Here is a 27,343-nt window from a genome sequence, read left to right as displayed (position 1 = left end):
GACGGCGCGCAAGGCCATGCAGCTAATTTTTCATAACCGCTCGTGGGCTGGTGGCACATATCGAATACATGATGTTTGAGTGCCATAATTTGACTGTCCAACTTCAGATTAGCACGGACCGACTATTTCCTTAAATAAATCCAGCACAACACACTTCAAGAGCCACAAACTGATCCTAGGGTTGCATGCTAATTAGACTATATCTCTGTAGTCTTGATCCCCGTGAATGATACTATTTTGAATTGAAGGAAACAAGCTAGGAGCGCTTCGAAGGAGAAGAGTTCAGGCACCAATTACACACAACGAGATTAGTGTAGTTTCCAACATGTGTGCGCTAACTCCATGCCTGAAGATTGGGAAACAAATCAAATCATCATGCAGTAATATTGCCTCTGGAATCTGGATAACCGTCTTAATGACAAACGAGACTTTGCATTTCAGCGTTTGTATTCTCACCACAAGTTAAACTTTTTTGCAGAAACCAGATAACCATTTTGATCAACCTCCTGTGGTTCCCAGACGTTTGGATGAACCTCATGTCCAGTTCTGAACCTGGACGGATATAAAAGGTCCGGGTGGTGCTGCTGGTAAGAATCACAGTTTCAAATTCACCGGACACAGATACGTACATCATGATTTTGATGGCCCTCTTATCCACATGAGTAGGAAGAGAGTTCACCTTTTTGAAATTCCTGCAGAAAGACAACTTTTTGAGACAACCATACTTAGCCAGTAGCATAGATAAAAATAATCATAACATCAACAAGGCAACCAAGTCCTAAAACGTGTATATGCATCAAGGCAAACTATATTCATTAAAAAAGGGTAGCCCGGTGCATGTAGCTCCCGCTTGTGCAGGGTCCGGGGAGGGTCCGATCACTTTGGGTCTATTGTACGCAGCCTTTTCCTACGTTTCCGCAAGAGGCTGTTTCCAGGACTTAAACCCGTGACCTCATGGTCACAAGAAAATGTATATGAAAACTTCAGTCAACAGAAATACTCGGTATCAGTCTGCAAACATGATGGTAGTATGTATGCAGTGTTAAAATTAATATCTATGGAGGGAAAACAAGATTGACATGATTTTTTACTGCTATCTAAAAAAATGATACTCTTTATGACCAAGCAGTAGAACAGGATAGCCGAATACCGAAAAATGAAGACAAAGAAGATTCTGGGCCAGACCTACAGACTGCAGTCACAGCAAACAAGGCAACGGCTAGCGATTCCTTATGGCACTGATTGCTGTGTGCTTGCCCTTTTATCATCTTATCCGCATCCACTGTAATGCCATCCTCTGCAAGTGCAAACCCCATCAACGTCCTCACACCTTTGATGATACCACGTCATCTTCTCACCATGTGCTGCCTGCAAAGCGTGTATATAAGGTTCCCTCTTGACACCTTTTCTATGTGAAATTTATTTGGTAATAAAACTTTGCGATCGGTATATGTATCCAAACAAGGCTGGGCAGGTAAATCTTGTGTTGAATCATGCATATGAAATGACAAAAACAGCCAATTTTGAGAGCCGAGAAAAAACAATAAACTGAGCAGAAATGGCATGGTTTGGGTGTAGATGAGTCTGCACCTTTGGATTTGTGAAAAGCGTGGCTGTGGTGGCGGCCCTTTCCTCGACCCCGACTATTTGTCAATCTGCACAGGAACCATACACAATCAAACAAGCTGGGCTAATAATGGAGGTAGCAACCATACTAATATGGTACAGGAGGAGATACCTAGGATTGGAAATGGCAGTGACAAGCTGAGTTGCTGGAAGAAGACATAGCGACAAGCTGAATAGGAGGAAGGGAAAGTGGCGGGTGAATTTAGGGTTCCCCATCAATTTGTTCGTTTAAGGACTTAGCACCCACCAGGGTCACGTGCTAGTGCTCAAAATTGGGGAGAGATGATATAAGTATATAACACGACATACTGGCAATCCACAGCAGGCACCAATTCCACTTACAATATACAATGAGTACATACTAAATATTATTGAAGATGAATGCATGTGTTACCCATATACTACATATAATTTAAAAGATACAATCGTATTTAATGCTACTCTCCTAACTGATGGGGTCCCTAATATACATACTCATGCACCCAATAAGTTCAGCTGATAAATTTCATGAGAAACAAGTATATTGTGCACATCACCATTTTTAGTTATCACACAACAACGGGTATTCAAAGTACGCTGTCTCTGCTCTCTACCAATGTTTTTAGTCAATGCACAAATGGTATTACTTGATCCGATAGACAGTATATATTTCTTTGGAATAGGATAGTCAGGATTGCAACATTGGAGATAAGGATTAGTGAAGATTAGTGTTAGAGTTATAATATAAGTCATGTACCCCTTTGTATTATCCCGTTGTATAAGGGGTTTCCTGCAGGTGATATGTTCCACACCTGTACATGTATATATATTGGCCTATGGCCTCATGGGAATACAAGTTGCATATTCCTAACATAGTATTAGAGCCTTAGGTTTTTTATTCTTTGCACGTGCAACTCATGCTCCGATCCAATCCCTTGTCCACGCAGCCGCCGGATCTCACTGCTGCAGCCGGATCTCCTCCTGCTGCTTCCTCTCTTCCCGCAGCCGGATCCCCTCCTGCAGGTCTTCATCAGGTCGCCGGATTCCTTCCTGCTCTTCCCGCGGATCGAACCAGCTGCAGGACGTCGCCGGATCCCCTCCTGTTCTTCCTGTGGATCGAACCAGCAGCCAGATCGAACCAGCAGCAGGATCCTCTCCTGCTTCCTCTCTCCCCGCAGGCAGGATCCCCTCCTGCTCTTCCTGCGGATCGAACCAGCAGCCAGATCGAACCAGCAGCAGGATCCCCTCCTGCTTCCTCTCTCCCCGCAGCCAGGATCCCCTCCTGCTCCCGCCGGATCGAATATGCTGTTGCGCTGTTCTAGCTCCTCCCGATCGGATCCGCTCACGTCCGCCGCTGCTTTCCGCCGCCGCCGCCCTACCCCGCGCCGGATCCCGCTCACGTCTGCCGTCGCCGCCGCTGTCCGCTCGTGCTGCTGCTGATTCCGCGTCGGACCTCGTCTTCTGCTCGCGTCCAACTCCGCGAGGCCCTGCTCTGGAGGCTCCGCTTGACTGAGTTCCTTTGGTAAAAAAAAAGGAAAAAAAAATGGTCTACACCAGCACGCATCGTTGCAGTCCCTTGCTCCCCGTGACTCCTGACGGCTGTGCTGGTAGTTCTTCTGTTGCTCCTGCGAGCTCTACATATGGTGATTGTCGCTCTACACCGACTCCTCTCGCGACTTTCATCGGTGCATGTCGCTCTTCCCCGACACCTCTCGCGACTTTCACCGGTTTTCCTGGTGCCTATGACTCCATGGACTGCTCTTCGTCCACGCGTCTTCCCTTGGCGCTTCGTGCTTGTCTGCACACGGCCTCGGCTTCTCCACCGGTCTTTGCCGACGATACTGGACATGCTACATCGCCATATTTAGCGGCTTCCACAGGTGGTGGTGGTCGCTCCCCTCCTCGTGCCATTACGCCGCCTACGTCAGCTGTGTACTTCACCGAGGACGAGATTGCACGACTTCGCGCCCTGCTGCTTGCCTCCGACTCTCCATTGTCGGGTGAGTCTACATCGACACCTTCAGTTGCGCCCCTGACTGAGCAGGAGATTGGACGATTTTGATGTCTGCTAGCTCCATCTTCTGTTTCTTCATCGACAGGTTCTGTTGGTTCTGCTACGGACTCTTCTGGCATTGTGAGACCACCTTCTACACACGCAGGTACATCTCCGTGGGTTCTTGATACTGGAGCATCTTTTCATATGACTCATGATTCATCCACTCTGTCATCTACTCGACCGACCTCTTGATTCTCCTGTTCATGTTCTTACTGTTGATGGTACTTCTCTCCCGTTTACTGGCTGAGGCACTCTTAGCACTTCATCTTCTCATGTTCCCGATGTTGCTCATGTTCCTCGGTTTACCATGCAGCTCCTTTCTGGTGGCCAGATTGTTGACTCTGGCTGTCGGGTCATTCTAGACTTTGACTCATGTTCAGTTCTGGACTGTCACACTGGTACTCTTCTTGGTGCTGGCCCCCGGCACCGTGACTCTCAGGGTCTCTGGGAGCTTGACTGGGTCTCTGGAGCTTGACTGGCTTCACCTTCCATCCGCTGCCACCGCAGCCAGTCTCTCCTCCTCTGTTGCCTTGTCTACCAGCTCTTTTCAACAGTGGCATCATCGTCTGGGTCATTTATGTGGCTCCCGTCTCTCATCCTTAGTTCGACGTGGTCTTCTTGGATCCGTCTCCGGTGGTGTGTCTTTAGACTGTCAGGGCTGCCGGCTTGGTAAACAGGTTCAGTTACCTTATCCTCATAGCGAGACTGTGTCTCAGCATCCTTTTGACCTTGTTCACTCGGATGTTTGGGGTCCAGCTCCCTTTGCCTCGAAGGGAGGCCATCGCTACTATATTATCTTTATAGATGATTTCTCTCGATACACGTGGATCTATTTCATGTCTTCTCGTAGTGAGGTATTATCTATCTATAAGCGTTTTGCTGCCATGGTTCACACTCAATTCTCTACGCCTATTCGTGTGTTCCGTGCTGACTCTGCTGGAGAGTATATCTCCAAGATGTTGCGTGGATTTCTCGCTGAGCAGGGTACATTTGCTCAGTTCTCTTGTCCTGGTGCTCATGCTCAGAATGGTGTGGCTGAGCTCAAGCATCGTCACCTTCTTGAGACGGCTCGTGCGATGATGATAGCCGCCTCTTCCGCCTCACTTTTAGGGCTGAGGTTGTCTCCACCTCCACCTATCTCATCAATCTACAACCTTCCGCTGCTCTACAGGGTGGTGTTCCTTTCGAGCGTCTTTTTGATCGTTCTCCCGATTATTCGATGCTTCGCTTGTTTGGTTCTGTTTGCTATGTTCTTCTTGCCCCTCGCGAACGCACCAAACTGACCGCTCAGTCTGTTGAGTGTGTCTTCTTAGGCTACAGTGATGAGCATAAGGGCTATCGTTGTTGGGATCTTATCGATCGTCAGATGCGTATCTCTCGAGACGTGACTTTTGACGAGTCTCGTTCCTTCTACCCACGCCCATCTTCCTCGACCTTTTCAGTGGAGGATATCTCTTTCCTCACTTTTCCTGACTCACCTATCACCCCCATCGAGCCTTTCCCTATTCGTTCCGCTCCCTCTGCTTCTCCACTTCTAGTTGATTTGCCGCAACCATCTTCCACGGTCTCCTCGCCTAGCATGTCACCGGATTCTACACCTTCATCTCCGGTGACTTCTTCGTCGCCACCCCCCCCGATTCTACCTTGGCGATTCCTCCTTCCATTGTTCCATCTTTTCCTCAGTGTTACACTCGTCGTTCACGTCCTGTGGATGCCTCTGTGGATGTGTCGTCATCCTCGTCCTCATCCGCCTGTTGATCGCTTTGGATTTCCCACCGCTGGTGCTGCTGTTCTTGAACCGACTTCTTATCGTCAAGTTGTTGTTCATCCTGAATGGCAGTTTGCGATGGCAGTGGAGATTGCTGCTCTTGATCGCACTGGTACGTGGGATCTTGTTTCCCTTCCTCCCGAAGTTCGTCCCATCACTTGTAAGTGGGTCCACAAGGCGAGTCTTCGCTCCGATGGTTCTCTTGAGCGTCACAAAGCTCGTCTTGTGGCTTGTGGTTTTCAGCAGGAGCATGGTCGTGATTATGACGAGACTTTTGCTCCTATGGCCCATATGACCACTGTTCGTACACTTGTCGTGGCCTCTGCACGCCACTGGTCTATATCTCAGCTTGATGTTAAGAATGCCTTTCTTAATGTGAGTTGCGTGAGGAGGTGTACATGCAGCCACCACTTGGGTATTCTGTTCCTGATGGCATGGTATGTCATCTTCGTCGCTCTCTCTATGGCCTTAAGCAAGCCCCCCTTGCCTGGTTTGAGCGTTTTGCCTCTGTGGTGACTGCCGCTGGTTTTTCAGCAAGTGCTCGTGATCCAGCATTGTTTATTCACCTTTCTCCTCATGGTCGGACTCTTCTTCTTCTCTATGTTGATGACATGATCATCACTGGGGATGACCCCGAGTATATTGCCTTTGTAAAGGCCCTTCTTAGTGAGCAGTTTCTTATGTCTGATCTTGGACCTCTTCGCTACTTTCTTGGGATTGAAGTCTCTTCTACCTTTGATGGCTTTTTTATATCCCAGGAAAAGTATATCCAGGATCTTCTTGCTCGTGCTGCTCTTACTGACGAGCGCATTGTTGAGACTCCTATGAAGCTCAACGTTCACCTCCGTGCTACTGATGGTGATCCCCTGCCTGACCCGACGCGTTATCGTCATCTTGTTGGCAGTCTTGTCTATCTAGTTGTCACTCGTCCGGATATCTCTTATCTGGTTCATATTCTGAGTCAGTTCGTCTCCGCTCCCACATTGGTTCACTATAGTCATCTCCTTCGTGTTCTCCGATATCTTCAGGGCACGATCTCTCACCGTCTATTCTTTCCTCGCTCCAGTTCTTTACAGCTTCAGGCCTATTCGGATGCTACGTGGGCTAGTGATCCTTCATATCGCCGTTCACTTTCTGCTTACTGTGTTTTTCTTGATGGTTCTCTCATTGCCTGGAAGACGAAGAAACATATTGCAGTTTCCCGTTCGAGTGCAGAGGCTGAGTTGCGAGCAATGGCTCTATTGACGGCAGAGGTGACTTGGTTACGATGGTTACTTCAGGATTTTGGTGTTTCTGTCACTACACCGACTCTGCTCTTATCTGATAGTACGGGTGTTATTAGCATTGCGCGCGATCCTGTGAAGCATGAGCTCGCCAAGCATATTGGTGTTGATGCTTTCTATGTGCGCGCTGGTGTGCAGGATCAGGTTATTGCTCTTCAGTATGTGCCTTCCAAGTTACAGTTGGCGGATTTCCTGACGAAGGCCCAGACTAGAGTACAACATGGATTTTATCTCTCCAAACTCAGTGTTGTTCATCCACCATGAGTTTGAGGGGGGGTGTTAGAGTTATAATGTAAGTCATGTACCCCTTTGTATTTATCCCGTTGTATAAGGGATTTCCTGCATATGTTGAACACCTGTACATGTATATATATTGGCCTATGGCCTCATGGGAATACAAGTTGCATATTCCTAACAATTAGGATCAACAGCTTTGAGTTTGGACACAACAGTATGGTTGTCCGAATTCCTGCAAACTGTTTTTTTGTGTGTGGGGGGGGGGGAGTCCGGATCGCTGCCACGTAAGACAACTCCAACACCCCCGGCCCATTCAAATCCCCCTCGTGGTCCACTTTTTTCCCACTCCCTGATCCACCCTTGCTTTGCATCCATACCCTCCTCCCTTGTTGTACCTCTTTGTCCGCTGTCTGGGCATCATCGGACGTCCGCAGCCCGCACACACGTGCCTGCCCGCCTTGGACTACGTCGCCGTCCATCGGGGATCCGTCCGCAGCCTGGTACCCTCCGCACTCCTGCCGACACCGTCCATGTACCACACCCGGTAGGTGTTCAGTCAAATGCCATGGGGCATTTTTGTTGAACTACTCCTTGTTTTCTAGAGTAAGCAGAGTAAGCGCTATGGCGAGGTATTCGGTGATGAATGATGAGTTGTTGTATGATGCGTGGAAGGTCGTATCTAGACTTTGTAGGCATGAGGCAAGTGGGCTCGCTGTTTTGGCAAAACATGTGCGCTTCGTTTCTTGAGCAAAAGCACCTCACGCTCTACGACGCGCACGTGATTCATGATCGCGATATGAAGTCGCTAGCCCAACGGTGGTACGCTATCTCCAATGCCGTCATGAAGTTCCGCGGTGCGGTTGCACAAGTTGAGACAATGTGGCCATCACGCTCGTCAACCATGGATATCATAAGTTTTGCTTCTTGTTGCTCTATATGTTGGTTCATTGATTCACTCAATGTATCATCAAGTTGCATAGCGCGGATGCACTGTCGTGGTGTCGTGATGTACCACAGGTCCGAGGGGAGGCAATTTACATTCATACATTGTTGGATGAAGCTCAAGGGCAACACTGTGTGGGAGGACTTGTGTCAAGTATCGTTGAATTTGGAATCAATGAATTCGAAAAACTTGTTGAACATCAGGTTATCTCGGATGTAAAATTACATTTCAACTATTGTTATGCTAGGAATATTTGCAAGCTATTTATGGGTGAATTGTGCTATTTTTTATTATTATTTTGAGTGTTGCAGATAAAAAACTATGGGCGGACGTTTAGGGGATAGGGTTGGATAGCCGGCTCCCATATCCATGTCCGCGGACAAATATCGTGTTTGTTTTAGGGGATAGCGTTGGAGATGCCTGAGCAACTCATCGATCAAGTCAAGAGCCATCCTATATATATAGAAGGACTAGTGAGTTTCTACTACAGTTTAGATTTAAGCAAGAAAATAGTTGAGATCCTTCCTCAATCTTGCCTTGCAGGTACTGAGTTGTCCCCCACTCCCTCTCTCTAAAACCCTAGCACATTCCATCGTATCATAGAATACCATTGCTTCAGTCTCAATGAGGACCAAAGGGAGTGATGAAACGTGTGAATAAGTGACTTGAAGCTCGAGAGATGAATAACCAAAGGAAGATGAAAATCATATGACCCATCCTGCTAAAGATGAAAATCACATGACCCATCCTACCAACAACGATGCAATAACACTCACTAAACCAGCATTGAACACACTCTCAGTCATGTCCAGATGAAGACAGGATGACCACAGCCACAAGGACTGTCGGCACGCTGCCATCGACAACACAAAGGTCTAAACATCAGATGTGGACTTGCGTTGTGATCTCAACTTGTCCATTTGCAGCACAGATAGAAGAACATCGTCATCCCAACCGAAAGAGTGGAAAGATAGATATGACAACCTTCTACCATGGGTGGTGCTCCTCACAACAACAGGTTGTTGTGCGTGCCACTGCAACCATCAGCCTTGAACCATCCAGCAAGAAGAGTGGCCCGAGATAAAAGAAAGTTTGCTGATGACGGCTAGACTCAAGGAATGTGGGCAGGCACCAAGGAAATGGACCACGTGGTATTGGCATGAGCATCCTGCAGTGCATGCTCATCGGCAGTGCCAATCAAAAAACACAGAAAATAAGCTTCACCACCAAGGAGGCTTCAATCACGTCATCAAAGCTATGTTTGAGGATGCTTGCTCTGTTGAAATTGAAAGACCAAAGGAGAGCAACAAACCATCTGGTTCGACGACCGTCGGTGACAGGCGCCAAGCAACAACATCAATCAGGAAGGGAGAGCGCCGCCACACATGTGACGGACACAGACATAGGAACTGTCATACGATCTGCGTCTCCTACAAATGGTAGACATTGCCAGGCTAGCGCTAATGCAACTGAGTTATGCTCTTATCATGTCGCCTGCTATCAGTCCTGACCTCGATAAGGTTTTAGAAGGCTACATAAAGGACTTTCTTATGCACGTCCCAATGCCGGATGGAGGCAGCCTCACTGACAATGGGAGACGGAAGGCGGAGACGGGAGAGGCGGCTTAGGAGGAGTGCAACTCTGGAATTCTTCTTCCCTTAATGGTGTATAAGGGTCAGGGCCGACTCAGCCACCTCCACCCAATGCTGATGCCCTTTGTAGCACACTGCTAATCATCACGTGCCATGTGCCCTCCCCTGGGTCCAAATGCGCACGCAACCCATGCACTGAAGGTTCACTCTGATGACACCAGTAACACTTTGGCCCAAATCCACTTAATTCACCGCCCACCAGTGGAGTGGGCCCACGTGTACATGGCACCCCTCTCACACTTTAGTCCTTACTTCGTGTCAAAAGGTCTAACCTACAGGTGCTATGTTTTCCCATCCGCGACTAATCCCGTCGAAACTGCACATGGGCACTCACACTCTTCGCCGAACTCCGCTTATGTTGCCTCAACATGGCTGGTCCCAAGCCCGGGTAAAGGAGGAAGGTTGTGTTAGGCTTGGCGAGCCAACGTCAAACTCAGTCACTCTTATGGAAAAGAAACACAGAAGAACATTGGTGGCGCGCCGTATCTTGATCTGGATACGGTGACAAGTGAACAAGCATCAGGTCGTCGCATCCTTAGTGGTGTGCTACATCGACACCTAGGTGTGATGAAAAATGAGCAAGGGTCTTCACATTTGACACGCGACGAGTGCGAAGGGTAAGGAAGCTAGCCGAGCCTAGTAGGATCCGCTTAGGTAGTTGGAACGTACGGTCCTTGACGGGTAAGCTACGGGATGAACTTGCTATGTCGTATGATCATGTATGCTTACTTATGTTTCATGTCTAGTGTACTCCATTGCTTGCTGCTCTTCTGTCATGCTAGGACCAAGTGGTATATGACGTTTCGAGGGGGGGTTCCAGGGGTTTACAGTTCATGGGAAGCATGCAATGAACAGGTGTGAGGTTACAAGAACAACTGCGATAGAGGGTTTAAGAGTAGGCATGCGACAGAGGATGTTTACTCCAAATTTGGGCTAAAGCAGACATGCAATGTTGAAATTGGCAAGGCAGATCAACACTTTGGGTTGAAGAACTCCATCATCATCGTCCAGTTCATTGTAATTGCAATGTTGTTTTGTTGGTGTGATCAGCAAAGGTCAAAAAGGCGCTCTTAATCGCACGCTTATGCGTGATGCGCTTGCCTGCTGCCTGGCTTCGGCCATGTGCGTTGCGAAAGGCATGGGGCACACCTAGGCGGAGCGCCTTTCTCGTCGAGGCACGATTAGTAGTGTTGAATGGCGCGAAACGACGATAAGGCGCGCGGAAGGGCGATGGGGATCCGACGTGAATCAGACGATAAGGCGCGTGGAAGGCCGAAGACCAAATTGAGCCCGTGCATAGGGTTAGGTTAACCTCTCCTCTCCATTCCTCACCTCGGACCATGGATCTCGCACCGCCAGCAGCCGCACCAAATCTGAAGTTTCTCCTCCCGCTCTTCCTCACCTCAGTCAGATCTTCTTCATCTCGTGCTCCTCCCCGCGCGGCTGGTTGTTGATCTCTGACCTCATCCCGCCGTGGATCTCACGCCCCATGCTCTTCTTCTCTTCAGGCAGGTGAGCCCCGAACTATGAGCCTATGCGTCCCTCCTCCTCTGGTCAAGCTCTGGATATGATGATGTGTAGTGTAGTGTTGACTCCTAGTGTTGCTGCTTGCTTTGGTTGCTGGCATGTTGCTGCTAGGCGATGTACTGATATTGTTAAGTGCTGGCATGTTGGCCGCTGGCGTGCTGTTGTTTGCTTGCTCTATTGGTGGCTTGGTGCTATTAGTTGATGGTTGTTGCTAGCTGCTACTCCTAACTACTGTTGGTGCTACTAGTTGCTACTGCTACTCGCTGATACGGCTAGCTACTGTTGCTGCCTACTGGTGCTACTAGTTGCTACTGCTGCTGATAGTTGTTGCTGATGTTGCCGATAGCTCTTAAGAGGAAGTCCAATGATGTTGGATGGAACTATGGGAAACTATGTGATGTGACAAACAAGGGGAGGGTGAAGTGCGACTTGTATGGCCATATTAGCAGCTAAGGAGATCCGTTTCAAGCTACACATCACGGGCACCACCTCAAGCGTTCTTTCATGTTTAAGATCAAGTCCGGAGGCACTCTTGATGCATACGAGGCCATAGGCAAATTTGGTCCTGGATATGAGCCTGAATATGCAAGGACCAAGAGTTTGTTAGATGATCGTGAGAAGATAAAGCCTGGATGCACCAATGCATGGACAGATATGAAGAGGAGGAACATAATGTATTTGTGCATGCATTGTAGTAGGGGGACAACTCCGCCTTTGTTGTCTCAACATAGCCGGTCACAAGCCCGGGTGAAGGAGGAGGGTTGTGATAGGCTTCGCAAGCCAACGTCAAAACTCAGCCACTCTTATGGAGATGAAATCCAAAATATAACCCTCTTAGCGATGTGCCACATCAGAACCTGAGTGTGGTTGGTGTTAAAGGGGCAAGGGTCAGGCCATCACCCCCCTAGTGACGCGTCGTATCTTGATCTAGATACAGTGGCAAGTGAGCAAGGACCAGGTTGTCGCATCCTTGGTGGCATGCTACATCTATGCATGAGTGTAGTGGAACATGAGCAAGGGACTTCGCATTTGACTCGACGAGTGCGAAGCTAGTCGGGTATAGGAGGATCCGCTTAGGTAGCTGGACTGGAGGGTCCCTGGCAAGTAAGCTCCAGGAGCTAATTGATTCAGCGGTGAGGAGAGGTGTTGATATACTTCGCATCCAAGAGACCAAATGGAGGGGTCAGAAGGCGAAGGAGGTGGAGGATACCGGCTTCAAGTTGTGGTACATGGGGACGGCTACAAACAGAAACAGAGTAGGCGAATCAACAAGAGCCTCAAGCATGGAATGGTAGACGTCAAGAGACGTGGGGACCGGATTATCCTGGTCAAGCTAGTAGTTGGGGACTTAGTTCTCAAAGTTATCAGCGCATATGCCCCGCAAGTAGGCCACAATGAGAACACCAAGAGGAAGTTCTGGAAAGGCATGGAGAACATGGTTAGGAGTGTACCGATTGGTGAGAGGCTCTTCATAGGAGGAGATCTCAATGGCCACGTGGGCACATCTAACACGGGTTCTGAAGGGTGCATTAAGGCTTTAGCTACGGCATCAGGAATCAAGAAGAAGATGTCTTAAGCTTTGCTCTAGCCTACGGCATGATCGTAGCTAACACCATGTTTAAGAAGAGAGAATCACATCTAGTGACTTTTAGTAGTGGTCAACACTCTAGCCAGATCGATTTCATCCTCTCGATAAGAGAATACAGACGTGCGTGCCTAGATTGTAAGGTGATACATGAAGAGAGTGTTGTCCCTCAACAGAAGCTTGTGGTTGCTGACTTCCGCTTTCGAATACGTGTCCACCGGGACAAGTGTGCCAAAGTTGCTAGAACGAAGTGATGGAAGCTCAAGGCGAAGGTAGCTCGGGCATCAAGGAGAGGGTTATTAAGGATGGCCCTTGGGCTGAAGGAGGTGATGCAGACAATATGTCGATGAAGATGGCAACTTGCATTCGTAAGGTTGCCTCCGAGGAGTTTGGAGTGTAAGTAGAAGCAAAGCTAAAGATACTTGGTGGTGGAACGATGATATCCAGAAGGTTAATAAGGAGGAGTGCGGACAACATAGAGAAGTACAAGATGGCAAAGAAAGTCGCAAAGCAAGCTGTGAGTGAAGCAAGGGGGCGGGCGTATGAGGACCTCTACCAGCGGTTAGACACAAAGAAAGGCAAAAGGGGCATCTATAAAATGGTCAAGATCCGAGAGAAGAAGACGAGGGAAGTTCAACCAAGTCAAATGCATCAAGGACGGAGCAGACTAGCTCCTAGTGAAGGACGAGAAGATTAAACATAGATGATGGGAGTACTTCGACAAGTTGTTTCATGGGGAGAATAAGAGCTCTACCATTGAACTGGACGAGTCCTTTGATGATACTAGCAGGCGTTTTGTGCGGCGGATCCAAGAGTTAGAGGTCAAGGAGGCTTTAAAAAGGATGAAAGGAGGCAAGGCGATGGACCCTGATTTTATCCCCATTGAGGTGTGGAGAGACCTCAGGGACATAGCGAAAGTATGGCTAACCAAGCTTTTCAACCTCATTTTTCGAGCAAACAAGATGCCAGAAGAATGGAGACGGAGTATAATAGTACCAATCTTCAAGAACAAGGGGGGTGTTCAGAGTTGTACTAATTACCGTGGAATTAAGCTGATGAGCCATACAATGAAGCTATGGGAGAGAGTCATTGAGCACAGCTTAAAAAGAATGACAAGCGTGACCAAAAATTAGTTTGGTCTCATGCCTGGGAGGTCGACCATGGAAGCCATTTTCTTGGTAAGACAACTTATGAAGAGATACAGGGAGCAAAAGAAGGACCTGCATATGGTGATCATTGACTTGGAGAAGGCCTGTGATAAGGTACCACGAAATGGCATGTTCAAAGTTCCAGTGAAGTACGTTACCCTCATAAAGGACATGTATGATAATGTTGTGACAAGTGATGCGACATTGATGACTTCTCGATTAAAATAGGACTGCACCAGGGGTCAGCCTTGAGTCCTTATATTTTTGCCTTGGTGATGGATGAGGTCACAAAGGATAAAGGAGATATCCCATGGTGTATGCTCTTTGCAGATGATGTGGTGCTAGTCGATGATAGTCGGACAGGAATCAATAGGAAGTTAGAGTTATGGAGACAAACCTTGGAATCGAAAGGTTTTAGACTTAGTACAACTAAAACTGAGCACATGAGGTGCATTCTCAGTACTATTAGGCACGAGGAGGAGGAGGTTAGTCTTGATGGGCAGGTGGTGCCTCAAAAGGACACCTTTCGATATTTGGGGTCTATGCTACAGAAGAATGGAGATATCGATGAAGATGTGAACCATCGAATCGAAGCCGGATGGTTGAAGTGGCGCCAAGCTTCCGGCATTCTCTGTGACAAGAGAGTGCCACAAAAGTTAAAAGGCAAGTTCTATAGGACGACGGTTCGACAAGCAATGTTGTATTGAGCTGAGTGTTGGCCGACTAAAAGGCAACATGTGCAACAGTTAGGTGTGGCAAAATGTGCATGTTGAGATGGATGTGTGGCCACACAAGGAAGGACCGAGTCCGGAATGATGATATACGAGATAGAGTTGGGGTAGCAATGATTTAAGAGAAGCTTGTCCAACATCGTCTGAGATGGTTTGGGCATATTCAAAGCATGCCTCCGGAAGCTCCAGTGCATAGTGGACGGCTACAGCGTGCTGATAATGTCAAAAGAGGTCGGGCAGACCGAACTTGAAACGGGAGGAGTCCGTAAAGAGATATTTGAAGGACTGGGGTATCACCAAAGAACTAGCCATGGACAGGGGTGCGTGGAAGCTTGCTATCCATGTGCCAGAACCATGAGTTGGTCATGAGATCTGATGGGTTTCACCTCTAGCCTACCCCAACTTGTTTAGGACTAAAGGCTTTGTTGTTGTTGTTGTTGTTGTATAGTGGGGGCAGGTTTTCTCAAATCAAAGGAAACATCTGATGTGTCACATACGAGTGAAGTTATCTTTTAGCTAGTGGGCAACGCAATTGAGGAGGGGTGGAGCATGTGATGCAAGTGGTGATGGACAATGCTTTCAATAACATGGGAGCCAAGAAAATGTTGCTTAAGAAGAGGTTGAAGATATTTTGGAGCTCTTGTGCAACTCACACTATCAACTTGATGCTCCAAGGAATTGGCAACCTCAAGAGATTCAAGGCAGCTTGAACCTAACCATCTTCATCTATGCACATCACAAGACTTTGGCATTGATGAGGGTTGCTACAAAAAGGAGAGATATCATAAGGCTGGGGTGACAAGATTCGCTTCTGCTTTTCTCACTTTGCAAAGTGTTGGAGAAGAAAGATGCCTTAAGGTGGATGGTGGTTGAAAGAGCTTGGGAAGAGATGAGTCGTGTGAAAACAAAGAAAGGCAAGGATGCAGCGACAACGGTGATGGATGCTATCTTTTGGAAAGGTGTCCTCCTATCCATAAAGGTGTTTGAGCCATCGGTGAGAGTTCTTCGTTTGGTTGATGGGGATAGTAAGCCATCAATGGCTTGGCTGTATGGAGAGTTGGTGAATGCAAAGAGGGAGATGAAGGAGGCGTTTAACAACTTGGAGAGGAACTACAAAGATACTATGGCCACTGTTGACAAGAAGATGAATGGAAGGCTTGATTCTTCACCATATGGCCGCATATGTGTTGAACCCACACTACAGTTATGCGGATAGCTCCATCTTTACCACTGCAAATAAAGGATCCCACCACTGCAAATAAAGGATCCCAGGAGTGTGCTAAACAATACTTTGCAAATGATCATGATACTTGCATGGTTGCTGTCAATGACGAGTTTCTAAAATATGAAAACAAAGAAGGATCTTTCGAAAAGAGGCTTGCAGAAGCATGTGAAAATAGAAGGATCTTTCGTAAAGAGGCTTGCAAAAGCATGTGAAAATAGAAGCTACATCCCTGGTATACTTGCTTGCTCCTGCCCCTACTTCTTGTTGCTTGCTTGCTGCTATTGCTATCTGTTTGCTGCTGCAGTGCTGCTACTGCTATCTTGCTGCCGCCGCTGCTGCTGCTGCTGCTGCTGCTGCCGCCGCTGCTGCTACCGCCTTGTTGCTGCTATTGTCCAATTTCTAGTTGGTTGGTGGAAGCTTTATGGAGGAGACACACCAAATTTGAAAGAAATGGCTATGAGAATCCTCTCTCTGACCTCTAGCTCTTCTGGTTGTGAAAGAAACTGGAGTGCATTTGAATCGGTATATCTCTCCTCTCATTTTTGTCTCCTCTCATCTTTTTTCTTATATGCTCGTGTGCTGTTTAATATAGGTACATACCAAGAGAAGAAATAGGCTTGCTACTAAGGTTCAATAATAGAATGTTGTCTAGGAAACAAAAGCTCCTGGAGAAGAAGAAATGGGATGTGCTCATCAACACCGATGCTACCAAAGCTCAAGGATTTCTATTGAAGGATGGGATGATCATGCATGTGTTGTTTCTCTTGATGAGAAAGATGGGGATGTCCATCCAGGTACGGGGATATCATGGCATCTACTTGGTGAAGCAATGGGAGCACAAGAGCAACTCCAACTTCGTAGGAGTGCAAGAGTGAGAGACCTTGAGGAGTTTGAGTCCGATGGTGATGATGAGATGGTGGATAAAGGTGAGATTGAGTACGAGGATAATTGAGAGGCATTGAGCTAGTGATCATTGCATGATGGTTGGCATAATGCCATCAAGTGATCAAGTTATCATGCATTTGCATTCATGCATTTGTCTTTTGTTTGTTATTTGTTATGTAAGAGACTGATGGGGTGGTGAGACTACCATGGATCGTGGTCATGGTACTTTGGTTTGGTAGAACTAAGCAAGTTTAAGATTTTTACTCCCTGTGTACCTAAATAATTGTAGTTGGGGAGAACTAGACTAGTTCTCCCCAACTAGAAGTATTTAGGTACAGAGGGAGTATTTGTTATGTAATATGCTTGCTTGTGAAGTTGTGATATGATCTGCCTCTTCCATTGCATGTTTGCTACTTTGCTAGTTTGCTTTGATTGATTATTCAATTCGGAGAAGCTAGGAAAGGGAGAAGGCTATGAGCCAACTAGATAAGCTTCTTTTTACAATTTACATATATGACAACTTGTTTGCTCCTAACATCTTGTCATCTTCTCTTTTCTCTATGATGTATGTAGCTGCTGCCCAATGCACTGGAGGGAGAGGGTCAGAGGACAACACACAAAGAGGGAGGGGCAACATATTGGAGAGAGAACAAGGTTATAATTATACCTACAGTTTAGATTCTAGCATTTTTTATGGCAAACTGCTCTTTGTTGCCCATATTCGTACAATTGTGTAATAACGCATAATTGCGACTAATTGTGCCTAATCACGCCAAAGCTAGAAAAGTGCAAGTACGTGGTCAAACGCATAATTAACGCCCGGTGCTTTTTTGAACTTTGGGGATCGGTCTAATCGTGTGTAAGGTGTAGCTGATAAGCTCGCCATGTAGGGTACAAGATAACTGCACCTCTCTGCCTGTATGTAAGCAAACAACGTGCATTAGTATGAGCACAGCCAAACATGCAAGCGAGCAACCAAATACAGTGTGTAGAGTCGTTGCTACAATGCAGGGAGAGGGGATGCGGGCAACCAATCAACATGTAGATATTGGTTTTTGCCTGCATTAGCTCAACCAGGCTCACTTGGGACAAGTATGTGGCAGAAAAACATGCAAGCAACCAAACACGTCCTAAAGGCTTTGTTGTTGTTGTGCAATGTCACATCCACCAGAAGGCCCTCTCTACAACAAGGACGGTCCACATGCAAACAGCTACAAAATTCTTTTTTTTTCTTAAGCACTAGTCCGTCTTACATTCTAGCTGGTCATGTGCGAACTGGTTCACATACACCTGTGACAGAGGACGAGTTCTATCAGTGAGAGGGGTGCAAGGCCGTGGGTGGATGTGGCCGCGTGGGCTAAGACGTATAGCACAGCAAGTGCCCCACAAGCGCAAATAAATGCACCAAAATAACTCCATGTAGTGCACCAAGTTGTGAGTGGCAATATTATTCCCTTCACCTTCGAGCCAAAGCCTTGTCACCAAGGTGTTTTATCAATCATTGCACACGTTCCAGACTGCTAAGCACTTAGTGCCCAGATACCCATCGGGGAGGGTGACGAGCGGTGTCCTCATCTGAATCTGCGCTCAATCCCTTTGCAATCCTCCTCTTCCCATTCCATTCTCCAGGGCTCTATTTTCTAGCCACCAGCACGCTGCCACTAGTCCACCACATGCAAATAAGTGACATATGCCTACCATCTTGCTTGGTGCCTTTAAGCATGGTCAGTGCTTAATTTGGTTCCAGCATGGGTTCAGTAATCAGCTAGTCAAGTCAGTGCATTGAAAATGTTTCATTGCAATCAAAACATGGTCAGTACATCATTTGGTCTATACTTGTATCCATGTGATATGATGTTTTATTCGATCTTATATTCTAATCAAAATATTATGGAGTATGGTGAAGGGTGTCGACGAAATTCATGACAATTTTGGTTGGTGTCTATAGAAAACATAAATAGCCAAAATATCGTGTCAAACTGAATGGCCACCCTAGTTGAGATAACCATAGCAACTTCTCAGTAAAATCACGTGCACAAAGTGATTGCTGCGTACATACATTGTTTTCATGAGAATTAGCTTGAAAGAAAGGGTATAACTAACAGAAGTAAAAGGGGCCTGATGATATTTCCCGCCTATATACTATTTGTGCATTATCTCTAGCTTTGCTTGGTGCTATTAGCATGTGTGCGCTATATATTTCTATGTTTCAAGTTTATTACGAATATGGCTTCTTAAGTTTTACGCCATGCCAAGTACTCCTAAAATTAGTTTAAAAGAATTCCTACCACAATGTAATTTCTATTTTCATAATAGAAACTACATTCCAACAGAAATCATCTGTAGTGAACTCCAATGCTTAATAAACATACAATGTCACATAATTTTAGCACCATCTACAAGCAGAACTCCAATGCTTAAAAGCTCATCTCAACCCACAGTTCCATGAATGCCTCACTGGTATCTTCAACATTTAATGTTTCAACCATGTAATCACTTGTAAGAAAACAAGACACTAAAATTTTAATATGTTGCTGGTTGCATGTAGCTGGCATGAAGTACTGCTACTGTTGACTCCTTCATGAAGCATCTCATTTGTCAAAACATCCTATAACTTCGTTTCTATTTGCTAATTCACAGCCACAAAAAGTTCATCTCAACCCAAAAAATCCGCTCATGCCTCACCAGTCACCACTGTCTTCAACAATTAATGTTGCTGAACCATGTAAGCAGTAAAAACCAGCTAGCACAATTTTAATATGTTATTGGTTGTTGATGGCATGTAGCTGGTATGAAGTACTGCTACTACTGATTCCTTCATGAAGCATCTCATTTGTCCGAACGTACCTATAACTTTGATTGTAGTTGCTATCAAAGCCACCAACAAGTTGCTAGCTTCAATCCTGTATTGCTGGATGCAAACTCTGTGATCGCGAATTACCTGTTAAATCACAAGAAGTTCCATTGGTGTGACTGCAACATCAAAGGGTAAAAAAAGAACATAGCAGAGGTTCCTATCACCTTACGAAGATTTAACAGCAATGTCAACTGTAATCTCTAGTAGTGCATGCAACTGTTCAAACACTAAAATGCCTGATAATACTGTGAGCAATATCGTTGAATACTTGACTATCTTTCTGAACACAATACTTACAGGGTTAATCAACATACTAACAGAAGAACTTAATAAATCATTCATACTAATAAAGACGCGACGACAACAGTGGAGCGGAGGAATTGTAGCTTATGGAAGGTTCCACTTACGGTTACGGTGGGGGGTATGGAGGGGGGGTAGATGGATGACCTTATCTGACACAGCACCAAGGTTGTGGAGAAACAACTACACCTTGCTGCTACAAAGTGAACATCGCTTGTGTTGAAGGACCTACTTCAACATGTTGTGCTAGATGCCGCTCTAGAAGCGAATAGGCCGATATGGCAGCAGGAGTTCAATCCAAAACTCCTAGAGCACAAGATCTTGCCCAAGATCAGAACACCAAGTTCGATTACATGTAGTGAGATACACGGTATGCTTACAAACTAGAGTGAGGACCTATATTTATAGGCTTTGGGAAACCTTCACACCTCAACTTCTACTTATAGCTAGAACACTCTAGAAAGCATTACTTAAGATTTCACATTCTACTCATAGCTAGAAGACTCTAGCAAACAGCAGCTAAAGCTAAGAAAACAAACAAATACTAGACTCGAGTAGAAGTATCTAGTAGTCATCAAATGGATTTGACTTTTGATTTTATTTTTATTTTCCTTCTTTCTATTGTTCCTCATCATTATCTCAAGGCCGCGCTACTAGACTTGCAACTGTCGTAGCCACCAAAATCGAGGAAGGAAGTTGGAGGTTGAAGAAGATGGAGTCGTTGGATTTCAGCTTATCAAGATCGAATGTGGTTTGGGTAAACTGCGACTGTTGCACTGCACACGCTCCCAACTCCCATTCAAGAGAGTCAACACTCCTCTCCTACAAACGTCAGGCCAGTCTATTGTCCTAAATTGCACTGCACAAACATATAACTCAACTAAACATATTTAAAAGACTGAGTTTGGTCGAGTCAAGTATAAAATTTAATGTTAGTTACATTTTTTTTGTACTGAAGCATGGCACCGGCAACTTACTAGTGGTAATAGAAATCCAGGTGTGACATAATCATCATTTTTTGTGATAATGATATTTGTATTTGATTATTTCACTCTACCGGTAGTCAATCCAATTATGCAGCACATATTTGACTGGATGTTGTGGAACATGATTTGTATAACTACAATGCTGAAGGTACTAGTAGGCATTGGTTGTGATTGTATAGGCCTAGGCTACATGAGCAAATAATTGGGTGAGAATAGATCAATTCTTCTTGCCTGGCTCAAACATAGATAAATGACATCCTTAAGCAGCACATGCTTATCCTTGACTTTTCCTAACACAACATGAACTCCTATGGAACCAACATCTTTTGATCTTAGACATCCTTTTATAATAATATTTCCCACAAGACTCTCACGCATCCATTTATCTACTGATGCAAGAACCTTCCAACAATCTCCTCTTGTGATACGATCATGACCTTGGCCTTCTTGATGGCAATTCTATTGCATTCGAACTACCGGTGCACTAATGAAACACACTAAAATCCACAACACCTGAGGTAGATGACCAACAAAATGGGAATGCAGGTACATACAACAAAAGCAATGCCACTATTCCCTTCCAGTAACCGAAACACTCTACTCATCAGTTACGCTAGAAGTGGTAAATCATTTTCAGATGGGCTTGCTCCCCAAACAGCTGAAGAGGAATAGGTTCAACAAATGCAAAAATGATCACCGCTCTATGAAAATAAACGGACAGGGAGCTAAGGAGCCAGAGACACAAGGGAGCTTAGCTTTCTTACATGTATGAGTGTACAGGCGTGTCCTAACTGATTCACTGTTAGACGGAGCATCAGGCAGCACAAAATTCTACCTGACTAAGGGTTCCTCCAAAATGAGGGTCTGCTTACTGCTTCGGTTTTTAGATACTAAGCTTTCTTGCATATCTTGATATGGACAAATATACCAACCACACAAACCAGTCAACTACTGAACAGTATGAATTCCTAGTTCATTTAGCTAGCATCGGCGCACCATATTTGCAATGGCATTTTGAAGCGTACATGCCTTTTCAATAGCAAATAAATAATTTATGCTTTGGCTACCAACAAAGTAGTAGATGCTGTTTGCCTACAACTGAACAACAATGTAGAGGACAGCAAAGGATACAGTTACTGGAAGCGAATACTCCCTCCGTCCGGAAATACTTGTCATAGGAATGGATGTATCTGGATGTATTTTAGTTCTAGATGCATCCATTTTTATCTATTTGTGCATCAAGTAATTCCGGACGGAGGGAGTATATAACTATAGTTACAAACAGTGCAAAAATTCTTCGTACCTCCAAAAAGAAACGGCGGTCTATGTCATAGGAGTTATGCCCTCACCACCTTCACCAACATCCATGTCCTTTCCATTGGGCAAGGTCTTGTTTCCAGTGCTTTCAACATATGTCTGCTTACTTGATTTCCTCTTGCTATACTTCTTCTTATACCGATCCACCTTATACTCCACCAAACTATTATGTTGATTAGTCGCGGGAGGACCTTTCCTTTTACCTCTCGTACTCTCCTGAGGGGGTTTACCTTTACACTCCAGTGCAAGAACCACAGGGACTGTGGGGTCAGATCCTAAAGCCTGACTAGCATTCCAGTTGCTTCCCATCTCTTCACTGGTCTCGAGATAGTCCAGATGATCCATCATATTGGTTACACAAAGCCCCAGATCCTCATTGACCACCTTCCTCCCATAAACCAATCCGTTCTGCCTCTTGCCCTGTCCAGCCGAGACAAATAGAGATGCACTGCCAGAACGTGAAATCCTCGGTGACCCGTTGATAGCCAAATGCAGCTGCAGAGCCAATGCCTCATCTGGCAGCTCCGGATCACAGGGACCCTTGCTCTCTGACCCCTCACCAACAGGGACGAGGGCCATCGCATCCTTCCAAGCTGGCCTCACCTCCTCCACCACCTTCCTTGGCGAATTCAACTTAGCAGCGGCGACAGGCTCCCCCTTCCTCCGAACTGCAGAACTAGGCTCCCTGGTGACCAACTCCAGATTAGGAACGTATTTCTTGCCACCCACCTTCACTGTGGGGCAGCAATCGACGCAGACGAAATTCTCCAAATCTACAGGCTGGATCATGGCAGTACGGTGCTCGGCAGGGATGCAGTGGTGGTGGACGCAGTGGTTGCAGCTGCGGCATGTGGCCGAGTCCTCGTGCGAGAGGTTGTCGGGGGAGAGGCAGTAGGAGCAGACGGCGCCAGAGCGAAGGAGGGAGATACATTCAGAACAGAGGAGGACGACGCGCCAGAGGGAGCGGAGGGGACGGAGTGGACGTCGCTTGGCGCCCGGCGCCGGCGGCTGGAAGCGAGCGACGCAGCAGTGGCAGCGGTTCAGATAGGACGGGCTGCGCGTGGGCGCAGGGGGCGGCAAGGCCGGGCGGGGGGGCGCTGCACGGCGTCGTGGGCGATGTTTCGAGAGGAGACGGGACGGCGGGGTGGGGTGGTCGGCGTCGGGGACGGCGGTGGCGGTGGCGGTGGCGGTGGGGGAGCTGGGTGCGGATTGCACCATGGGAAACCTAGGGTTTGGGGTGGGTAAGTGGTGGGGAATCCGGCCCGCGGAATGGGTTTTGCTTGGGCGCGATGTATGTTGCCGGATGGTGAGATGCTCGGGAACCCAACTATTTTCCCCGATCTTGAATAGGAGTACAAGTTTTTTTAAGATTTTATTAAAAGACTACTCTTTCCATTCTTAAATACTCTCTCTGTTCCTAAATACGGAGTATAAGTCCTTCTAAAGATTTCACTAGAATACTACTCCCTACGTTCCTAAATATAAGTCTTTTTTAAAGATTTCACTAGTGTACTATATACGGATGTATATAGACATACTTTAGAATGTATATTCATTCATTTTGCTCCGTACGTAGACCCCTAGTGAAATTTCTTAAAAGACTTATATTTAGGAACGGAGGGAGTACATACGGAGCAAAATGAGTGAATCTATACTCTAAAGTATGTATATATACATCTGTACGTTGTTCACTAGTGGAATCTCTTAAAAGACTTATATTTAGGAACGGAGGGAGTACATACGGAGCAAAATGAGTGAATCTATACTCTAAAATATGTCTATATACATCCGTATGTTGTTTCCTAGTGGAACATCTTAAAAGACTTATATTTAGGGACAGAGGGAGTACAAGTCTTTTAAGAATTTTCAATAGAAAACTATAAACGGATGTATATAGACATATATTAAAGTATAGATTCACTCATTTTACTTCGTATGTAGTCTCCTAAGAAAATCTCTAGAAAGACTTATATTTAAAAACGAAGGGAGCATATATGAAATAAAATGAGTGAACTTACATTCTAAAATATGCATATACATATATAGAGAGAGAGAATCTCATAGTGAAACCTTGAAAAAACTTATGTTTAAAAATGGAGGAAGTAAATTTTAGAAAAGGGATGCTTCTAATTTTGTTTGAATATAAATCTATTCCCCCTCAAAAAAAACATTCGATGGCATGGCTGAGAGTATTCCCTATTTCCCATGTCCCCTATTTCCCATGTCCGTTTGATTTATGTGGTTTTTTAATATATTTTCGTAACCTTAAATCGACAAGTCAGAAAATAACATGTGCATTGGTTTGGGATATGATTATGATCATTATTATTCCCATGTGTTTCACAAGGACCGCTTGGTTGACACCTCGTAGATATCTTCTTCAATCTCTTTGTGTATTCCGTCGTCGTTAGAAGACTCGCGTAAAATCCATACACATCGCCACCGTCGTACGAGCCTATGAAAAGGGTTTCTCCTTCTTTTAATCGTTCATCATCTCCGTCTAGGTTATTTGTCACATTCACCATGAGCAGATATCCTTCGAGTCGATCATTGTCACCATCTTTGTTGTTCGACCATCCACCGTCGGTTGCACTTCTGTAGCCACCCACCTCGCTGTCTTTGATGTTTCCAACCGATTTAGCTTCTCGCACAAGCACGGCAGCACAAACGAGAAAAACGAGGGAGCAGTAGTACCGAATGTGTGAATAGAAACTGAAGTGTAAATGCCTTGTTGATGTTTGAGCGAAGCAGTTTCAATCAGATGAAGCATCGATCTCTCGGCTGGATCGAGCCACCCGTGTCACCAGCATCACACGCATGGGCTGGATCAGCAAGACTCCTTTGAATGGGCTGCTGTAAGGCCTAATGCATCAGAAGCCTTGGTTTTGGCCCCTGGAGCAGCAGCCCACAGGACAGACGGGCTAAATAAAAAAGACTGCGCGGATCAGCTTCAGAAAGGACGTAATCCAACGGCGAGAAACTCCTAATTAGCTAATCCAACGGTCAAAAACGTCTAATCGCTGAGAGGGCAAAGATTAGGTGCAGTTTTACTGTCCTTAATAGCCGCGGTGGCGACAAGTCCGGTGGTGAGGAGCTCTCGGCTCCGATGGAAATGATGGCTAGGCGACGCAATCGAGCATGAGAGCAAGGGGGAAGGCAACAGAGGTCGCAACGGTTCGAGAGAGCATCTCGGAAGGCTCGGGGGACGACCTGGTTGCAGCGGAATGGCGACAAGAAGCTCTGGTCACCGATGTTGAAGACGACGATGGTGGCAGCGTTGCAGCGCGTCCGGTCTTGTGTGCTTTCATGTGGAGAAGAACGACATTGAGGCACTTCATTTGGACACGATGGTGAGGAAAATGGTGGTCGGTGGTCGCAAGAACGGTGGGCGGCAGCGACGGCTACGCTTGGTTGCAAGAGAGGGGTGAAGCATAGGAGGGGATAGGCATGGGAGGGAGGGAGAGTGAGATCAGGGGGTTCGTGGCGCCCTTATGCACGTCGAGGAGGAGATAGTGAGGTAGGGAGTGCTCTATGCATGGTTGTGCGCGTCAGGCACACGCCTCTCGTCCTCCTAGCGAGAGGAGGAAGATGACCCTATGCCTTGCTAGGTTGGGCTCGCTACATGGGACGGCTACACGTAAGTTTCTTTATGCCTTTTTTCTCTTGTTTGAGTTACCTTTTTATTTTCTTAACCTATGGGTAAAATCTCCATAGGACGTCTCGATGACACTCAAACCCCTTTGACCGGACGAAAACGTCACGGAGGGGTATTTTCATAACGCTATCTAACGGAATAGGGGTATAGTTGAGCACTTCTTTATTTATGGGTAAAGATGAGGTCGTGTCAAAGTTAGGGGGTAAATCTAAATGTCCCTATATTTTAGAACTGAGGGAGTATTTGGTTTGGCGAGTTGAGGAGATGATGGAGTGTGTTTAATTTTTATTTTATAATGAGATGTTTTAATGCGTCTTTCATAGTGTGACTATGGGTTATCTGCCAAACAACTCATACTTATGTGAGAAAAAATCAACATCGATGGTTGTATGTACTATATTGATGTTACATTGTCATGTGTTTATGTTTCTTAGATGACAATAGGGTGCATAGTATTGATATTATCTTATAGGTCGCTTGCTGTTGAGTGATTTTAAAAAATCGTTGACCCGGTCAACATGTGAACCAAATCCAAAATTGAATACTACCTCAATCATATGAGGGAGATTCAAAATTAAGGAGCATAGCGAATGAAAATAATAGAATGAGAGAACTCTGTAAAATGTTGTTGACCCGGTCAAAATTGAGTGACTCAATTCCATATTGGAGACCCCATTGATAGTGAGACCTCTAAAACTAGGAACCATCGTGTATTAGATATATATGTGGGCAATGTGTTGCTTCTGATGTAACTTTGTTGATTAATTCATCCGAGGAGGGACGGAGGTAGCCTAAGAAGATTAACAAGGGAAGCTCATATGCTATTTTGTTGCCTTCACTTGTAAATTTAGTACTAGAAATGTGGAAGGTTATAAATCATAGTACTCATGTGCTTCTTGTATGTTAACTGGCAAAAACAAGTAATACATTAATGTACATTCTTCTATATATATGTTTAGTTTGTCCTTCTCTCCTAAAATAATCGCTTGTTTTGGCAACCAATGCAAGTTTTCACATGTTAAAACATGGATTGCATTGAACATTGTCTCACTTAATTAAGGCCATAGCCCCATCTATTTTGAGTTTAGCTAATTGAGGACATTCCCTCACTTTCAATATTTGTCATTTGCTTTGGTATGTTAGTGTTTTCTTTCCAGATATCTTTAAATTATGTAACACTTCTTTCGTCCTTTCTGATTTAGTAGTTCGAGTATTTCATCATGCTTTCTGAGATCACTCACCAACTTACGCTATCTCTTAATTGTCGGTCACTTCTTGGTTGGTTAAAACTAATATACAAGGACCCCCAATTTTGTGAGCAACTTTATCTATTTTTAAGTAATATTGGGTCCCAACCGATCTTATGGAATCTATTTGATAGCTTCATATTGGATACGTCCTTAAGATGGTTAATTTTTACAAAGTACAAGTTACTGTTGACGCGAGAGATATTGGATATAAGCAGCCTTGTGTTGTTATGGTAGCACTTCAAATATCATTGGCGAAGTTTGCTACGTCAACATGACAATACTTAGTACACATTGCTCCTTCTATAGCAACTCCAAGTGCTGAAGCGAGTGTTC

General features: G+C 45.7%; 1 protein-coding gene across 9 annotated transcripts; it reads right to left on the bottom strand.

The window, feature by feature from the left end:
* LOC123412968 lies at positions 1–23,338 on the bottom strand. Of its 9 annotated transcripts, none has more exons than XR_006613643.1 (8): positions 22,092–23,338; positions 19,493–19,586; positions 1,739–1,795; positions 1,591–1,655; positions 1,151–1,368; positions 680–692; positions 457–584; positions 1–346 (listed from the first exon to the last, which is right to left on the bottom strand). XR_006613643.1 is itself a non-coding variant. In XM_045105919.1 (2 exons), exon 1 carries the CDS (start codon positions 23,321–23,323, stop codon positions 22,112–22,114), a length of 1,212 nt encoding a protein of 403 aa, XP_044961854.1. In that variant the 5' UTR covers positions 23,324–23,338; the 3' UTR covers positions 18,987–19,586; positions 22,092–22,111. The 9 variants fall into 9 exon arrangements, 1 of the variants encoding a protein (XP_044961854.1); XR_006613644.1 differs by having other exon boundaries at positions 457–581; XR_006613645.1 differs by having other exon boundaries at positions 457–552.
* Between the last annotated feature and the right edge of the window lie 4,005 nt (positions 23,339–27,343).

The sequence above is a fragment of the Hordeum vulgare genome, chromosome 7H (assembly GCF_904849725.1).
Source record: "Hordeum vulgare subsp. vulgare chromosome 7H, MorexV3_pseudomolecules_assembly, whole genome shotgun sequence".
Taxonomy (NCBI): Eukaryota; Viridiplantae; Streptophyta; class Magnoliopsida; order Poales; family Poaceae; genus Hordeum; species Hordeum vulgare.
The sequence above is the reverse complement of the archived record's forward strand: the minus strand, read 5'-3'. Positions and strand labels throughout refer to the sequence as shown.